Source organism: Candoia aspera, chromosome 2 (genome assembly GCF_035149785.1).
Source record: "Candoia aspera isolate rCanAsp1 chromosome 2, rCanAsp1.hap2, whole genome shotgun sequence".
NCBI classification, from domain to species: Eukaryota; Metazoa; Chordata; class Lepidosauria; order Squamata; family Boidae; genus Candoia; species Candoia aspera.
In genome coordinates this window covers 218074692-218087613 of record NC_086154.1, presented here as the reverse complement: position 1 = coordinate 218087613, position 12922 = coordinate 218074692, and the positions used below count along the sequence as shown (strand labels likewise).

Genomic DNA, 12922 nt, shown 5'->3' with positions numbered 1-12922 from the left:
AGCCCATACTGGGCAAGTACTTGACTATGGAGTTAATACAAAAGTTGAAAAACAAAGGGGCCAGTAAACAGCCCTGCTTACCTTTTTCTCAATTGGACTGCTCAAGAAATATGCCTGCTTTCCCTCTTTCTTATACTAAAGAGAGTAGCAGTTTGGAAGGGTGCTTCATGAAGTACTTCTCCAAGTGGTTTGTACAGTATTAGTAATTTGATCAAGATTACCCAGTGCTTTATCCTGAACAAATCAATACTTCATACATCACAATAAGCCATAATTTAAGGTGTTTGTTGTTCTGAAGTAGCATAACATTATACCTGTTAATTTATTAAGTTGCTACAAGGCACTGTACAATTTCATTTCCTCAAATTAACACACCATTCCCATGGGAAACTTCAACCAAGCAAGATTTGCTTCCTATAATTATTGGTACCATAATTAAGTTCAATAAAAATAAGGCAAACACATATATTCTCATGTAATGAGTACCACCATAAAGTCAATGAACCAATGGCAGACAAAACTTTCCTTTGAATCTTTCTTTGGAACCCTACTGAATCTGGAATCCTTTGTCTTTCTTATTTCTCATCTAAAATCCCAAGACATTTAAAGCAAGTGTAACTCAGGGCATGTTTGATCTTCAAAACAATTCCTTATGATCCATTTATGGTACAACCTTACTCTATTCTGATGCCTAAGCCCCATTACCAGGATTCATATCCCATATTTCTTTTTATGAACCAGTTTAATACCTTGTTACTTAGAGGGGGCCATTTGTTTTTAATTACCCAGATAATTACACCTGCCACACAAACTCACATATAATGCATATAACTGTTGGCTTATTTCTAATTTTAGTGCTTCACAAGGGGACAAAATTCTACAAAAGTTTCACTATCTGTAAGTATAGATATTCATATCTCAGATGGATCAATATTATTGCATTGTGCATCCATAAAGTAATAAAAAACAAGCTAAAGCCTTTGGATATGTGAAAAATTTCATTGCAAATAACAAGGTCTGGATTCTATGTACAAAACGGTCAGTAATGGAATCATGCATAACGAGGACCAACTATATAACATTTCCACGTGAAAACCAAAGGATTGCTATGCAAATATACTTAAGCCATTTTTAACCTCTTTTAAAGCAGATAATTTTTTACCATTTTATTTTCATAATTCGATCTAACAAAATATCTTTCAGAAAGCAGCCATACAGAATCAAAGAGTAGAAATATATCCAGTCTTTTTTTGTAACCCCAAGACAAGATACTAAGCAACTGCCTTAACTGTATATGTCATGGTCTCCTAGGTCATTATATTTGTAATAAGACATTTTTCTACTCTAAGATCTAATATTCAGCAGGTTAATCCCACTGTTCTTGTTGATTTTCAATGGATCAAATAAAATTTTTTCCTTGTTTTATTTATCTTTGAATATCATCAGACTAAATATGATTTCTTAAGCTTCTCTTTATGTGTCTTGAATTACTGACCTTTTAAAAATAATTCTTCAAGCTACTGCAAATACAGTCTTAATGTGCAGTACAGAGATTCTGATTCAAAGGGCAATATCTCATTCAGAATATAGGGGGGCATGCATGTTAATACCTTTAACCAAATGCAACTTTCTCCAGAATCATGTCTACACCAAAGAAAGCAGCCATGCAACCCCCCACCCCCAAGATGCAACTGCTTTAAGGTGATCCCAAACGATAGTACACAGATGCCCACATTTGGCCCTTTGAAACTAGATCTCTGTAGAGTCCTACTACACAGCATTGTGCATTTTTACTCTGATGTAAACCCCACTGTATTCAATCCGATTAAAATTTGTTTTTAGGGTTGCGTCAGAAGCCTTTTTTTTTCCTTTTATCCAAGAGCTCAACATTGTTAAACTTACTACGACTAGACTAAAATCCAATGTGACACTCAAATATACGGTTACAAAATAATTAGTATCTTACCATGAATTAAGTTGTTTTTAAAATGGAAAAACTGATGTATCAAGAAGGCTGTATAATTAATAGAGCCCTGACATCTATTACAGCAGAAATATACTACTTAAAAATATCCATTGTTTTATTATACTCTAATTCTGACAAAGAAAAGGATACTTGAAGATACCCCTTACAATTGGTTCTTGGCCCTTAAAGTAGTTGTATTACCTTCACCTAACAAGTTACCCAATATATGCTCTTTTCTCCACCCTGTTTTAGCTTTATGCTCTCAACATGTCATTCTCAACACCAGAATATGTAACTATAATACTTATTTTACTAAAGTGTTCTTCATCCTTTCTTCTTTTCCCTGTAATACCCACAAAACTCACCTGTGTGTGCAGAAGGAATAATTTAATGTATTCTTTTGGGCATACAAACATGACATATATGATTATCACTTCAAAAACCTCCATTTCAAAAATACAGATATGAAGGCAGTGGAATTTCACTGGTACTAGAGGAAGGGGGTGAGATGGTAATGTTCTATTCTCACTTTCTCCTGAAGCTCCTAACAAAATATTTCATGCTTTTTCATAGGACTGAGAAGTCTAGTTGCCTCCATGAATAGAAAAACAATTCTATAAAAAACAAAATAGGTCAAAATTTCTTTCTAGTATATTTTTGTTTACCAATAGAATAATTATACTTAGTCTGCTTAAAACACAAAAACATGCATTCAAAATATTCAATGGAAAATATATAATTTTTTTGTAAAATCAATGGAACAGAGCCAAATTTTAAAAATAGGCCTATTGAACCAATAAATTTAGAATCAGGTTTACTACTCTATTTTAGGCAAGCGACTAAAAGAAAAAACATCAAAATACACTTAATTAGCTACACTAAACTAACAAATCCTTCACTAATCTTTTAATTCAGTTGTCCCCACTGGCTGAATATTATCAATTATTAATAATACTTAATACTGTGGTTTCACTTTGCTTTTCTATGAAGAAGTTACCTGTCATTTATAATCCAGTTCAGACAAAGATTGAGGGAGGTAAGGTTTTTGCATTTCTTTACTATCTCCATCACAGTTTCATTATCCAGTTCTGTGATATGACGTAAGTCCAAGCTGGAAAGGTTTCTTAGCTATAAGATAAATAGAACAGCAAGTAAAAATAAGCATACTTAATTATTTATATACTTATAAGCAATATTCTACCTCCCACAATATTTTCATGTTTTTTGCTTATTAAAAGTAATACCATGTTCAAAAACTTTCATTCCAATTGAAGATAAAATTATTTTGTACTTGCAACTGTAAACAGTTTCAAAGTTCTTGTTTGTCAATAAGGTTGAATTAATATACAAAGTTTTATTAATACAAATAATAAAAGCATAAAAATCACTAATTATAACATCTTGATTTTTAAAAAAAAATATTTTTCAGTATTTATCTCATGGATTAACTTCCTTGAATCTGTGGAAAATCTCTGATACAGCACTGTTTTTCAATGGGAGGAAGAGTCAAACTTTATACTATGCCTATACTGTCCTCAGTGAAATGTTTTGGAAGGACAGGAAAATCAACTGATATAATAATGACTAAATATAACACATTATCTTTTTCCTGTCACAAAATTTAGAGCAGTCTTTCCTAATACATAATCGCTAATGAAAAATGTTCATCTCTGTTATTTTACCAAATGTCAAAAAATAATTATTCAAACTGTAAGACACCTTTAAAACAAGTATTTTGAAAAAGTAGTTACTATAGGACAGTATAAATAAAAATATAATACATTTTTCAAAAGCTTTGACAATACTGTGGCAGCATCACAGAGAAATAAAAGTTTGTGTGAATGGTTAATACCTTAAGAAAAATGGTCTGCTTCATAATCCTTATATAATCCTGCTTTATAATCTTTATCTTAGTCTTTATATAAAGATTTTAATACAATTTCTTATAAATTCTTGCATGTGTTCCATATTTGCATGTGATGCTGTATTTATAATATTTAGCATATTATTGAGAGATGAATAACAAATTATTATTACATTGTCCTGTTTTTCTAAGAATGAAAGATAGTTATATTGGAAACTAGACAACCTGTGACCTGTTGAGTTATCCTCTCAGACATATTTAGTTATCTAAACAGAGAAACAGAATGACCACGGGCAGGTAAAAAAGCAATGGGAGCAGGAGTGACTTCTGACTTCCTGCCGGCTTCCCCACTTACTTTGCTTGTGGGAAGCTGGCAGGGAGCATCGGAAATCACTCCTCCTAGTCCTACTTGGCTGACACACGAAACTGCCTGCTACTTTGCTGGGGGAAGGGAGAACAAAAGGAGTCTCAGACTGCAAGGAAAACTGCACCCCAGCTCCCTATCGTAGCATGTCCCCAAGGGCCTCCAGGGAGGAAGAGGGCTCACCTGTCAATTGCCGTTGCCCCCCAGCCAGCTCTACCTCGCCATCAGGCATCCGAGTTGCTCCCTCACCCTTCCCTCACTGCCCACCACCATTAAGAGATTTCAAATTTAGGCCTCAGTTCCATAGCAGCCGATCGCCACTCGCCCGTTGGGCCTTCCGTCAGCCCATTGGGTGCAGGGGCCAGAGGGAGGTGGGAAAGAGGGTGGGGATATGCCCCTCCTATCTTCCCTTGCATGACTCAACCTATGGGTTTCTGGGAAGTATAGTCAGAAGGCACAGTGGAGCTGAAGCAGCCACAACTTTGCCAAATTTCAATCCCACAGGAGTAATGGGTCCTGAATTTTGGACACATTCTGTAAGTTAGCCCATTTGAGGTACCTTCTTTGTGCCCTATGATGCACAATTTTACCCAATTGAAGGTTACAAACAGACACAAGAGTTCTAGTAGTATATAGATTACAGAGCTCAAGGGAATCTTTTCTGCAAAGACGGGTACGATAAAAGACAAAGAAGGCAAAGATCTACTGAAGAAAGAAAAAAGTATGGAACAAATGTACAGAAAAACTGTACAAAAAATATCCCCAAATTGATGGTCTGATTACTAAATTACCACCAGACAATCTGGAAAATGAAATGGACCTTAGAAAACACTGCTAACAAAAAAACTAGATGCTGGTGAAATCCAGTAAAACTATTTAAAATCTTATCAAATGTAGAGAAAAATAGCAGTGGTCAAGGAATTGGAAAAGATCAATTTATATTCCAATGCCAAAAAAGGGCAGTGCTACAGAAGGCTTAAACTCTTCAAATAGCTGAATTTATTTCACAACAGTTTCACTTATCATACACACTAGTAAGATAATGTCAAGATTTGCAATCTAGATTTCAAAAATATACAGAATAAGGACTGTCAGATATACAGGAAGGATTCAGAAGAAGCAGGGGTACCCAAAGTAACATCATTAGCATCCACTAGATAGTAGAAGTTCCAAAACATTTACTTTATTGACTATACAAGTTGTCAGTCCTTCAAGGTAGACCAGGTCAGGAAACAGGCACCACAATGAATATTAAAACACTATATTATTGATATTGGCTATAACAACAAAATCTTGAAAGCTTGACACTGTTTCTCTTTCCTTCTTTCTTATACTAAAGAGAGTCAAGGCAGGGCTATTTTGAGTATCTTCCTTACTGCTTCCTATTTTTCTGGACTACAGGTAGTCCTCGACTTACAATCACAATAGGACCTGGAAAATTCATCGTTAAGCAAGGCAACAGGTGACCGCACCCAATTTTACATTTTTTGTGATGGTCGTTATGCAAATCACCGCAGTGGTTAAGTGAATCACATGGTCATTAGGCAAATCACATGGTCATTAAGTGAATCACAAGGTTCCCCACTGATTTTGCCTGTTGGAAGCTGGCTGGGAAGGTCGCAAATGGTGATCACGTGGCCCTAGGATGCTGCAACCATCGTAAATACATGCCAGTTGCCAAGGGCCTGAATTTTGATCACATGACTGTGGGGACACTGTGACAGTTATAAGCGTGATGACTGGTCATAAGTCACTTTTTCCAGCACCATCGTAACTTCAAACAGTCACTAAACAAATAGTCATGAGTTGAGGACTACCTGTACAGCCATGTTTTCCTAACAGCTGCTTCTTATCTTCTTCAAGGCTATCTCAGGACTCCTCTGCAAAATGCTTTTGACTGGGGAAACCACAAATTGTGGATAACCATTATCAATATAAAGTATGCCATTAACAATATAAAGCACTGTATCTGCTTATTGAAGAATCTGCTGAATGATCAGGAAACAGAATGGTATATGGTACAACTACACGATTCAAAACTGAGAAAATATGTGTCAGGACTGTCTACTGTCACCATATTTATTTAATTTGTATACAGAATTTATCATGAGAAATGCTAGATTAGAAGTAATAGAAATTAGGATTAAAATTACTAAGAAAAACATCAGCAACCTAAGCTATGCTGATGATGCCCCTTTGATATTTAGAAGCAAAGAAGACTTAAGGAATTCTTATTGAAGACAAAAGAAGAGTGTCAGAGGCCAATCTGCTGTTCAATATTTTTAAAAATTATGATTATGTCAAGTCAAGGCCACAGTTTCTCCAGTTGTAGCTTAAAAGTTGGACCATCAGAAAGGCTGAATGAAGAAAAATTGATGTCTTTGAACTATGATGCTGGCAATAATAATGAAGCTAAAGCTTAGATATTTTGGACATACAATGTGAAAGCAAAGAGTCACTGGAGAAGGTCTTGATGCTTAGAAAAATTAATAACTATCAAAAAGGTGGCCAAGAGAAGACAATGTAGCTAGATACTAACATTTATAAGCATAAGCGTATAAAAACTCAAAAAAGCAGTTATTGACAGACAATACTGGTGAAATGACGTCCTTTTAAAAAGCTGAACAACTACATAACAACACAATCAAATTAGGCATGAAGAGTATAATACAACTGAGATTTTCCCAGCACAACAAAGCACATCCTTTGGTTTTAAAATACATTAAAGCACATCCTTTGGTCTTAAAATACATTAGAGTTATTTTAGTTTTGGTGAATAGAAATGAATTTGAATGCTATGTTTAATTTATAGATTGTTTCTACTCTTAACTTACTTCTGGACTATAAAGGTTTTACCACCTTTATAAGAGATGGACACTTAAGTTCTAGTAAATGATGCTCTCTGCCTTTGATTCAGCCTTGCCTAATTTTCAGTTACAATACTGTCCACATAATTTGAATTCTAACTATGGCCTTCAGTACAATTCAGGTTGCCCACTGCTGTTGTAGTCAGTTTCGAGTTTTAAGGTCACATTATTAGTAAAAACCAAAGAATTAGTTCATAGAAACAAATAAAAATGGAGTAAAACACCAAGATAGATCCTGCTCATTTGGCACAGAAAAAAACAAATTATAATATTGTACTAGATTAAAAGGTAATGTATGTAATGTAACGTATAATTATTCTGAATAATTTTATACTACCCTTTCCTTGTCAGAATTGCTGGAATTTGAAATAGGAGAGTTCTAATCTATAGCCTTAAGTTTCTTCTGATGATGAAGTTGAACATGAACCAAAAGGCTGCTATCTCTAGCAAGATCCAAGATAGTTCTATTCCTAGATATCCCAGGATTTTTCCTACCTTCCAATTATAAATGAATACAGGAAAAACCTGAGCTTTGTTCAGGTAGCAGCAAGCTACACCTTCGCCAATCTGACTTTCCCCATTCTTCCCTTATCCACTTCCTTCTTTCCTCCTTACTCACAGAGTTCTGCTCTTCCTGGATTAGATTGCCCTGCTCTGTAGACTGACACTGCTACAGCCATTCCCTCACCCAGTGTCACCTTCTTTCCCTCATTTGACCACAGATGCAGCTGATTAGATATTATTTTTCTGTTAATTTGTTTCTGTATGGTTTGCGGCACAGTGAGTAAGGATAAGGGAGATCTCTGAGCCCTTCCCTGCTTCAAAAATTGTCAGAAAAATGTACAAAAGAAATGCAGTTGTATGATAAAGCCTACAATGTCAAAGTGCAAATTATATTACAACCCAAGGTCTAAAACTGTCTTTTCTGCAGAAGTCACACCACAGACCCTATGCTTTAACAGATGGTTTAGGAAGCGATTCTGAAAAGCTGAGGCAAACTGTGGTGACATGTCTTAAGCTTCGGATTGATAAACCAAAAAGAAAATGTGCTATTCTTCAACTGTTCTTAAAGAAGTCAAAATCGAAAATGTCCCTCTTGTTATATATCTTTAACATTAGCCTCTGCATTTGAGGACTAGAAAGTGGCCAATATAATGTAGTTACTTAAAAAAAATGAATCTGGGAAAATACAACTGGTTAGCTTATCTTTGCTCTGTATCAGTGGAAAACATGATTTATTCACCAATTGCATTTATATTTCACCTTATATCTGGAGCTCAAGATGGCATTCTCCCTCATTTTAACACTACAAGAATCCAATAAGTTATTTTGGGCTGAAAAAGAAGAGAATGGGAACAAATAGAAAGTTTTCTTATAGGGAGATAAACAATGAAACCCTGCATAGGTAAGTATTTTTTTAGAAAAATTATGTATGAATAACCTAGAACTTGGGGTGAACAGCGTTATGATGAAGTTTGCTAATTATATCCAATTATTTCTTTCAAAGTTCTGACTGAAAGGAAAAGGCAGAGCAAAAAGTTTGACAGCAATCCATAGACTTATTTAAAAGGATGAAAATGGCAAATCTGACTCACTATAAACAACATTAAATAATGAGCATAGGGCTCTAACTTCCCAAAAAGTTGATGACTCTGCTGGGAATCAGGCAGCATATACATTTAATATATTATGGCTGGCTGCATAGTCAGCCAGATGTTTAGACTAGATTTGGCATTTTTGTCCACCTATTGAGTCCTTCCCAAGGGCCTGGGACAGGCAGATGTTATTTAATAATATTAAAGGTATCGTTGCAGGATGAATAGATTCCAAGTAAAGCTGCCTTTTGCAATTGACTGATGGTGATTTTGTCCACACCAATGGTGTGGTACTCCAGGTATTTTGGAATTGCACTCAAGGCGCCTATTACTATCTTTGCTTTATTTTGCCACAGTTGTTCAACTATTATTATTATTGTTATTGTTATTATTTAGTCTAAGCTGATGTGACGGACTCATCCTTGGGGGAGCTGGTGGCAACAACCGAAAGGAAGCTCTGGTGTGGGCTGGTCCATGAAGTCACGAAAAGTCGAAAGCAACTGAATGAATAAACAAAAAAAGCTGATGTGAATTGACAAGGAAAGGGAGCTCCAAAGAAGGAATATGTTTATTTGAAAGTACCCTGAACAAAACAAGCTCTTTTCTCTCTTCACAAGTATCTACTACTAAATAGAAAAGGCACCTTGTACTATGAAATGAAGCTTGCTTCTAAGCCCTTTCTGTGGGAAGGATTCTATAGCTTATACGTATCCTTTAAATTATAGCCATTCACATTTTTAAGCATTCTTGCAAGAGTTTCCATGCCTCACAAGATTGATCCCTATTAATATGTAATTTTTTAACCAATGTTGATGCTCTAGCAAGAGTACCATAAATCTGTCACTTAACCTGTTTAGAAATGTCAGTAAATAACCTGGTTAATATACTTACATTGGTAAGATGTATTACTCCTTTAGATGTAACAGAACAGCCCATAAACCCAACATACTGTAATTCAGGACAATGTTCAGCAAATGCTTTAACAGATTGATCAGTCACCTAAATAAAGAGAGAAAAAAACAGTTGACATTATTCTGAATACTTAAATAAACAAAGTCCAAGAGAACATTCTGAAGGAATGAATAACTTGCAGGATCATATTTTTGTTATAATAGCATTAAAGAATGGGCCTTAAAGATCTTTGGGTAAAAAAAAGAATAAGATAAAAACGCTTCCCTTTTTCCAATAAATATCAGTAAAATATACACAATCAAAACAGAAGAATTTATTGTACTTGTAAAGGTAATAAAACAAAAATAAATTCTCCCTTTCTGTAGAAGCTTAAACTCATAACTAGAGTTTAGAGTTAAAATGCCTAAACATTCAATTTATTTTTTTAGAATCCAAAATATTCTGAAGGCAATTTGTTGTTTATTCATTTAGTCGCTTCTGACTCTTCGTGACTTCATGGACCAGCCCACACCAGAGCTTCCTGTCGGTCGTCAACACCCCCAGCTTCCCCAGGGACGAGTCTGTCACCTCTAGAATATTCTGAAGGCAATACACACACATATTCACACAAGAGTAGAACTCAGTCACTTTTGAAAAAGGGTAAGTAGGTCAAAGCTGTTGCAGGCAAACCAGATGAATTTGCCAACTTCTTGGATGCCAGTTGGGCAGAGAATTTGGTAGTAAACTGCTTTGGTAGTATCTCGTAATAAAATCAGGGATTCTTCACAAGCTCAATTGTGAAGCCCAAGCAAGTGTAGAAGATTCTCTGTAGATTTAACTCTGCTACCCATGGGCCTGATTCAAGCCTTTCCTTGCTCCTTTGGGTGACCCAACAGAGTATAAATTACTATCACCTCCTCTGAAAGAGGCAACAGTGCTTCCTCTCTCTCACCTTTCCTGGCCCCAACCATTTTTGAAAACTTTCACCCTGTCTTCAACATTCCATTTTTGGAGGAAACAGATTACCCTGATTATCTATCAGGATTTTAGCATTGATTACTTTAGTAGATGATCTTTGTCAGGACCTGAGGGAAGTATGACTCTCTTGGTCCTAAGACTTCTCAGCAGCATTCAGCATCATGATCATGGTATCTTTCTGGATTACCTTCAAGGTTTGTGAGCCGGAGTTGCTCTTTTATGGTGGTTTCCTGACTGGGCACTTGTAATCAGTGGTCATGTGGGGGGGGAGCACATGAATCCATGGAAATTCCAATGTGGGGGTCCCACAGGTCCAGTACTCTCTCCCATGTTTTTTACATATACAGTCATATGAAAAAGAAAGTACACCCTCTTTGATTTCTTTGGTTTTACGTATCAGGACATAATAAAAATCATCTGGTCCTTACCATCCGAGCCCTGGGACACAGTCTCCATGGACTTCATAACCAATTTACCCCCAGTATAAGGATTTACATCAGTACTAGTTGTAGTGGATCTTTTCACCATGATGGCACATTTTATACCACGCAAGGGGCTTCCAACTGTCCAAAGCATGGCACAGTTTTTCATGGATCATGTTTTTAGATTCAGAGGGATGGTTAATCACATAATTAGTGACAGATAGTCAATTTACTTCCAGATTTTGGAAGGCACTTTTTCAGTTGCTAAATGTACAGATTCACCTCTCCTCTGCGCACCACCCTTTTACAAATGGAGAGGCAGAGAAGACTAACCAGGTATTGCAGTAGTATCTAAGGTGCTACAGCACATACAGCCAGGATAACTGGCCAGCTTTAGTCCCCTTAGCAGAGTTCACATACAACAATTCTGTTCATTCATCAATTGGCATGTCACTGTTTCAAGCAATGTATGGGGCCAACCCAAAAGTTTTACCTGCATCCACACGGTAAGGGACAGTTCCTAGCGCTGCAGACTTTCTCTGAGAACAGCAAGCAGCTCAGGAGATTTTAAAGGAACAACTACAAAAGACGAAAGCAGCTTATAAAAGAGCTGCAGACACTCACAGACAAGAGGGGCCAACAATTTCAGAGGGGGACAAAGTATGGCTCTCTACCAAGTTCTTAGCTTCTAAAAGGCCATCAAAGAAACTGGATGCTAAGTTTGTGGGCCCATTCACTGTAATGAAGCAGGTAAACCCAGTAGCTTATCATTTGCAGCTAGCAGCTTCTATGAAGGTGAACCCCGTCTTTCATCGCTCCTTGCTAGTCAAAAAGCACCTCCCAGCGCTCTGCAATCCCACAAGCCACCACCCCCACCAGTGATAGTAGATGGGGAAGAAGAGTATGAGGTAGAGACAATTTTGGACTCGAGGCTAGGAGGGAGAGGGATTCAGTCTTTAATCCATTGGAAAAGGTACTCAGAGGCTGAGTGATCGTGGGAGATGCTAGAGATGTGCACACTCCCAGGTTGGTGTACCAGTTTCATCAGTGCTTCCCTGACAAGCCGAGGCCTCACCAAATCCACTAAGTTCCTCAATCATCTCTATCCCCGCTGCCCAGTTCCCCTTGGAACTCAGAGGGAGAGAATGACTTTGAAGAGGGGGTGATGTGATGGAATGTGTTTCTGAAGGAGAGGGTGATGTGGTGGATTTTGGCGCTGCCGCTGATTCCCAGGAAGGAGGGAGCACATTCCAGGCAGATAAGAGACTGTTGCTGGGAAAGTTAAGAGGTTCAGGGTAGCTCTGCCCTAGAGTCTCCCAGGTTATTTACCCTTAGGTCAGTTAGAGTAGCTTTAGTCTGCCAAGATTCTGTCTGTATGGTGAAAGCAATAAAGAACTGGAATTTGGATTACACTGACTCAACATTGTTCTTAGGCTGACCCTGACAGGTGACATGGACAAGATTGCAGGCTTTTTTTTTTTGTGGTAGCAATATTCCTGCCTCCACTACTCCATTTTGTTGATATTCAGAAATAATTTAAATCAGCTTTATTCCAACAAGCCTTTGGCCACAGTTGACTGGTTCTAGGGTGTATCTTGAGTTTATCTTTGATTTCTGATTGTTTTTACTGTGATTTTGGTTACTTATTTCTTTTGCTACTATTTATATTTGTTATGGAATGTCTTTAGGAAAATGGGAATCCCAGAACATTTTCCTTATGGAGAACAGATACACAGGATAGGAAGGCAGACTCTTGATGAAACATGGCAAAACAGACTGGCGCCAGGTTGGCAAAAGAGTGAGACAAGGCTGTACAATCTCTCCTTTTTTATTAAAATTATATGCTGAATATATATTAAGGAAGGCTAGTTTGGAGGAAAATGAGCATGGTTTTAAAACATGGGACCAAGATTAAAAATAAAGAAGACCAAACTAAAGACAACAAATACAACAGCCAGCCTCAGCACTGACAATG

The 12922-nt window shown here is 36.8% G+C and overlaps 1 protein-coding gene across 2 annotated transcripts in view; it reads right to left on the bottom strand.

Annotated features, from left to right (window-relative positions):
- FBXL17 (F-box and leucine rich repeat protein 17) overlaps positions 1-12922 on the bottom strand; it is a 203700-nt gene that overhangs the window by 128357 nt on the left and 62421 nt on the right. For both annotated transcript variants that reach the window (XM_063295365.1, XM_063295364.1), the window contains exons 5-6: positions 9548-9655; positions 2964-3094 (exon numbers count right to left, since the gene is read on the bottom strand). In XM_063295365.1, coding sequence (XP_063151435.1) covers positions 2964-3094; positions 9548-9655 — 239 coding nt within the window. The remainder of the gene's footprint in view (positions 1-2963; positions 3095-9547; positions 9656-12922) is intronic.